Genomic DNA, 6,222 nt, shown 5'->3' on the forward strand with positions numbered 1-6,222 from the left:
AATTTCTCATTATTTAGTAAATAATAAACTTTTTAGGTGTCTTCAATACGACAATACGTGCAGAGCATGTTAAAAAACTAGTTTTTAGAAATAAGACAAACATTTTATGTTGTTAATTCTTATAGATTTTCCTTATATAGATATATTATATGTTCATCTCATTATCTTATTTTCACACAACTATATATAGGGACGAGTTTTTAATACTCATGTTCTCATCGGTAGTTACCATTAAATGTAGAAATTTAATGATATGGCGTCATAAGAATTCAATATTATTAATTGTTATCAATTTTTTTAATCAACCATCTAATTTATTATAAATCAATATCTTTATACTAAAACAATAATACTCATTAATGAATAAATATTACATTATCCATTAAAACCACACCCATATATATTTTGATGAAATCATTCTCAAGTTTTAAAAGAGACCATTAATACTTTTAAGTTCAAAAAGAAAAAAAAATCAATACTATTTGAAAAAAAAGAGCACTCAAGAGTATGGTTAGAACTTGTAAAATATTTTTTATTTTTTTGAATGAAGAACTTTCAAAATAGTTAAAAATAAGAATTTTTAAAACATTAGCAATTAGTTATATCAAAAGATTTTTTTTGTTGCAAATTAGTTATATCAAAAGATGCTAGTATAGTATAGTTTATGAAAATGAATTTTTTTAATCCTTTTTTAGTCGTCTCATGTAAAATTTAAATTTTAACATTTTTTTACAGTAACAGTAATTCTATTTAAACTTTTAAAAAGGAAAAACAATAATTTTTTAAGTTTTTCTAATTTTTCCTAATTATCCATTCAAGTAAAAAAAAAAAAAAAAAAAGCCGCTTCGGCCAAAATAAAAATAATTTCTTTACTAGATCATATATAAATGGATACTTCATGAATTTCTTAACCTAATCTCTCTGTCCTCTCCTTTCTGAAGTCAAGTCATAAGAAACCCTAGATCATGGCAGGAATGTACGGTCAAGACGCCGGAGATGGCGCCCCTCCTCCCTACGGAGCAAGTGGCGGCGGCGGTGGATATGGTGGTTCTGGAGGAGGCTACGGCGGCAAGGGCGGAGATGGCGGTTACGGTGGCGGCGGAGGTCGTGGAGGCCGAGGTGGCGGCGGCGGCTATGGTGGTGGTGGAAGAGGTATTTATCTTCTTCTTCTTTGTCCCTTCAGTTCATGTGTGAATTCTTCATTTGTTTTTTCGTCTTATTTTGTATTTGATTGCAGGTGGTGGCGGCGGAGGATATCAAGGAGATCGTGGAGGCAGAGGCGGTGGTGGCCGAGGTGGTCGCGGTGGAAGCGGCAGAGATGGCGATTGGGTTTGCCCTAACCCTAGGTAAGTCCTTTCTTTTCCTTGTCTTTAATTTTTTTTTACCAAGTTTTTTACTTCTTTTGTCTATTTTAGTAGATCTTTCTATGGTCTTAGGATGTGGGTGTTGGAAACTGAAAAGTTCAGATCTTGCTTTGTTTCATGTTGTATTCTGACTAGTATACATGTTATTGAAACTGGTTTATTTGAAATGTAGTTGTGGGAATTTGAACTTTGCTAGAAGAGTTGAGTGTAACAAGTGTGGTGCTCCTGCTCCTGCTGGAGCTGGTGACCGCGGCGGTGGCGGCGGCGGCGGTGGCAGTGGTTATAGTAGAGGGGGAAGTGGTGGAGGAGGATATGGAGGAAACCGGGGAGGTAGAGGTGGTAGTTATGATGGTGGTAGAAGTGGAAACTATGAAGGGGGTAGAGGAAGTAATTATGAGGGAGGTAGAGGTGGTAATTATGATGGTAGAAGTGGGGGCAATAGAGGTGGTTCCTATGGTGGTAACCAAGGCAGAGACGAGGGTGGGTATGGTCAGGTTCTGCCGCCTGCTGCACCCCCATCATATGGTGGGACTGGTGGGAATTATCCGCCATCGCACAACAGTTATGGGGGGAATGCCAATTATGGAACCGAAGCAGTCCCTCCTCCAACGAGTTATACTGGTGGAGCTACCTCGTATCCCCCATCCTATGGTGGTCCTTCAGGTGGCTATGGTGGTGATAATGTAGGTGATGTGAGGAGCGGTGGCCGGAGCGGTGGCGGCAGTGGTTATAATAGTGGGTATGGTTCTGGGAATCGTGGTGGTTATGGTTCGGCTCCTGCTGAACCCCCAGCGAAGGTGAAGCAGTGTGATGATAACTGTGATGATACATGTGACAACTCTAGAATTTACATTTCAAATTTGCCACCAGATGTTACCATTGAAGAACTGAGGGAGCTTTTTGGAGGCATTGGACAAGTATATCTACATCTCTGCTTTTGAATTAAATGCGTTAGACTCTTCAACTTGAGTTATATATTTGTGTTCTAACTGATGTGATTTATGATTTCTCTCTCTTACCTACTGCATTTCATTTTTAGATTATATGATGATGAAATTCTTATGCACCAGATAACAATAGAGCAAAAGTTGGATAGTTAAAATTCTCCATTTTTGTTAGTGTACACTTTTTTTTACTGTTTCTTTTTTTGACATCTTTAACAATAATTCAACTAGTTTTGATCTTTGAAAAGTAACATTTGGAAGTTTCAATTGGTTTTCAATCCTTTTCAGGTAGGAAGGATCAAGCAGAAGCGTGGTTATAAGGACCAGTGGCCGTGGAATATCAAAATATACACTGATGAGATGGGCAACAACAAAGGAGATGCTGTTTTGTCCTATGAGGATCCATCTGCAGCACATTCTGCTGGCGGCTTTTACAACGGTACTATTAATATCTGTATCTTTTTTTCTTTTTTTTTTTTTGGGCCACCTCATATGCTCATATTTAGTTCACTCTCAGACTATGACCTGAGGGGGTATAAAATCAATGTTGCGATGGCAGAGAAGTCGGCGCCAAAGGCTCCACCTGCATATGACCATGGGTACCTACCTTTAAATTTTACGTTTCATTTATGATAATACCTTGATCAGACCACGATTTAAATAATTAATACATTATTGATTTTGTCCTTGTTACCTTGCCCTGTATTTCTTTTTGATATAAAGTCACAGTCTCGCAATTGATTTAACTTTGTTTGTGTTCAAATCTTATTAATTTCGGCTCAAGTCACCTGGGAACAGCTCAGGCCAGTGGTCTTGGAAATCTCTATCTTATACCATTTCTTGAGTTTATATATGTTATCTTCTTAAGAATTGTTAATTTGCATTCTGGGCAAGTTGTATTCATAAGATGTGTTGCATAGATGAACTGATTGATCATGGAAGTTGCAGATTTCCTGTTCCTCTTATTGGAAAATAAGAGATTTTAGAAACTTCCTAGGTGAAGCGTAGGTGTTTTCCCCTTTCTTTCTGTATATTAAAAGGAAAAGGAGAGAAAAGGTTTGCCGTTTTGTTGGTTTGATGTGGACTGTTGGATGGACTTATTGTTTGTTGCCCCTCTCTCATTTATTTCTCTCTTGTTGTTTTCTGGTTTGCTCAACTTAGTAATTCTATATGTCTATTCTTGTTGCAGTGGTAGAGGTGGATATGGGGGTGGAGACAGACGGAGGGATAGTTACAGAGATGGAGGTTCTGGCCCAGATAGGCACCAGTATGGGGGAAATCGTTCACGTCCATACTGAGGATACTTCCCCATCAAGCATTTTATGTAATGAGAAAATTGTGATCTGAGGGTTTTTATAATATTTCATTGGAAGAGTTCTTGAACTGGAGATTAAGAGGTAGGTTGTTCACTTACCTCTGTGCTCCTCTTCTTACTTTTTCTATGGCTGCCTGGAGGGGTTTCAATGCCAGGATTGATTTAATTGTGTGAATGTTTTTCTAGAGGCAAGTGGATAACCTCCAAAATGCTTGCTGCTAAGGTAGGTTGATATTTTCAGGTGAGTGCCGCTCTTTCTTGATTATCGTTATCGTTATTATCTATGTTTTAACTTAGTAATTATTCAGCTCTCTCATATCATGACGATTTACTTGCATCTGAACATTGTTCTACGTGTTACTGAGACAACACAAGCATTTAGAACCGGTATTTTAGATGCATAACTATTAAGATGTTCATACATGCTTGCCCTTGACTGATAGGAAATTAGTTCATAAGCTTGGTCTTGATTTCCCTTTTGCATTAGGTGTAACAAATGCTACATCTTCTGTCTTAAAATGGTCTCTCTTGATGTGTTGGATCCTTCTTGATCAGTTCTGCTGCTGTTGGATTGTTAACTTTCAACGAGCATGTGCTCCTTTCTTAACCAGCTAGCTAGTTGTAAAATATTTTCTGGAATTTATGATTTGCCGTAATGATGGATAATGTCAACATTCAGAAAATATCAAGTATGAGTTCGGAATGGCAAGTGTCGTAAGAGTCAGTGTTGTCATTTCTCTAGTATTTGCGCATCTTTTTACCTGCAAGGCCAAAGGAATACTAGAAATTAGGATGTTGTGGTCATTTTTTGTGGCGACTTTTGCTGCCAAATGTTTGAGGTGCTACAGTGCTCCTACCGTGCCTGCTCTTTGCTGGGTGCTTCATGGCCCTGTGGAACTAGCTGTTTTCATGGTTCGTGCAATTTTTTGTTTAGGTGTCACAAAAGATAGTTTTTTGCTAAACTCACAAAAGTTAGTTATACCTATTACGGTATTCTTTTTGGTCGGTGTATTGTTAATGCGGTACTCTTTTGTGAGGTTTTCTTAGTTCGGGAATTTTTTTTGGACGGGAGTGATTAATTGTACTAGAACTTTTAATGGTCCTATTCTTTACCATGTTATTTGCTACTTCTAAAATGTTTCTTGATTCAGCACAAAAGAAAGTTAAAAATCTCTCTTGTAACTTTCTTTGGAGATGACGTACGGCCTGGCTGGAACTTATGATAGCTAGGGTGGTGCTGTCGTTAAGAGCACCAAAACCTTACATAAAAAAAAGAGGGACCTTTTTCGGTGGGCAGGCCTAGCGGTATGATTAGTTTCTGATAATTAGATTTAGTTAAAATTATATCAGATTAAAGAAGAATGCGTAACTATAATTTTTGACATTGATTTGATGGCTGAAAAGTAGAGAATTACTAGGTCTCGTTTATTTTACCGATTCGAGTTTTTAGTTTTAAGTTTCTACAGTAAAAAATTTTTAGAAAATATCACATTAACTTTTTTTGTTATAGTAAAAAAATTCTCGGAAAATGTCACATCTCAGCTCGAATTGAAAACTTGAATATGCGAAGTGAACGAGACTTGAGAGTTTATTTTTTCCTATTCTACCAGAAAATTTCCTTTTTTTAAAAAAAAAGAGTAATTTTTCCTTTTTGGGTCCTCAAGTCTTTAGTAGGTGACAACGCATTTTAGTCGATTAAAATTTTGATAAATAGTTTTATAACTTTTAAATTATTGGCAATGGATGGGCTTCCATTAATATTAGTTTTTGTGACTTATCATGTGACCGTTTTTAATGAAAAGACCAAAGTGCCGTCAACCCTAACAAAGCTCAATTAAAAAAAAAAAAGAAAGAAAAACCGAGACACGTACAAGAGACAAACCAAGAGATTAAGCTTGCTTTTAAGTTTTTATTTTTATTTTTTTTCTTTTCATGATAGAAAAAATAGAGAATTTTTTTTATTGTTCACTTCAGAAGGAATTAAACCTAATTTATCAAGGAATTAAATTTTTTCCAAAACTCCAATTTTTTTCATTGTTTTCACCTAATTAATGATTCATACGAAAATGTACAAAATACATCAAACTAACAAAAAATACTTAAAATTTCAAAAGTATTTGAACTCAAAAACATTAAATTTGTCGGTAAATAACCTCCTCATGATGCGCCACTTGGTTATGATAGTTGCAACCCACTTTTCCTGACCCTGCTCATGAAGCCATCGTAAACCTTGCGATGTTGGTTGTGATTCTCACGATGGAGTTTGTCGTGCCTCTTGCTACCTGGTCAGAGGCTGGTCGTGATTCCGGTTGGAATCTGTCGTGATCAAGATTCTTGGAAGACCAAACATTTGGAAGGATAGAATGCTGATGGTATCATACCGAAGTACGTTATAATTTGGATTGTCAAATCTGCCAATAATGTGCTCTTATGACGGTATTATAATACACATAAATTTTGTTGATATTATAACACAACAAAAATATTGCGTGGTTTGTAAGTGTAGTAATGATGTGGGAATGAGACTTATGTATCGTTTAGCAAATTAAATTGCAGATAATGAATCCCGAATAATTCTCTGATGAAGTATGAATAGTTT

General features: G+C 36.4%; 1 protein-coding gene across 4 annotated transcripts; it reads left to right on the forward strand.

Annotated features, from left to right (window-relative positions):
- The first annotated feature begins 925 nt into the window (after positions 1-925).
- On the forward strand, positions 926-4,738 carry LOC21384171 (transcription initiation factor TFIID subunit 15b). Of its 4 annotated transcripts, XR_002902675.1 has the most exons (8): positions 926-1,152; positions 1,238-1,346; positions 1,537-2,281; positions 2,597-2,747; positions 2,826-2,907; positions 3,498-3,705; positions 3,810-3,864; positions 4,111-4,738. XR_002902675.1 is itself a non-coding variant. In XM_024169222.1 (6 exons), exons 1-6 carry the CDS (start codon positions 966-968, stop codon positions 3,604-3,606), a joined length of 1,383 nt encoding a protein of 460 aa, XP_024024990.1. In that variant the 5' UTR covers positions 926-965; the 3' UTR covers positions 3,607-4,738. The 4 variants fall into 4 exon arrangements, 1 of the variants encoding a protein (XP_024024990.1); XR_002902673.1 differs by having other exon boundaries at positions 3,498-3,864; XR_002902674.1 differs by having other exon boundaries at positions 3,810-4,738.
- Positions 4,739-6,222: the final 1,484 nt, after the last annotated feature.

This window comes from Morus notabilis, unplaced genomic scaffold (assembly GCF_000414095.1).
Source record: "Morus notabilis unplaced genomic scaffold, ASM41409v2 Scaffold7061, whole genome shotgun sequence".
Taxonomy (NCBI): Eukaryota; Viridiplantae; Streptophyta; class Magnoliopsida; order Rosales; family Moraceae; genus Morus; species Morus notabilis.

Bases quoted from the DNA above. Each gene is read 5' to 3' on its own strand.
- LOC21384171 (XM_024169222.1), top strand. From the start codon at position 966: ATGGCAGGAATGTACGGTCAAGACGCCGGAGATGGCGCCCCTCCTCCC. The intron at 1,347-1,536 runs GTAAGTCCTTTC...TTTGAAATGTAG, and splicing joins TGGGTTTGCCCTAACCCTAG to TTGTGGGAATTTGAACTTTG. The intron at 2,908-3,497 runs GTACCTACCTTT...TTCTTGTTGCAG, and splicing joins CCACCTGCATATGACCATGG to TGGTAGAGGTGGATATGGGG.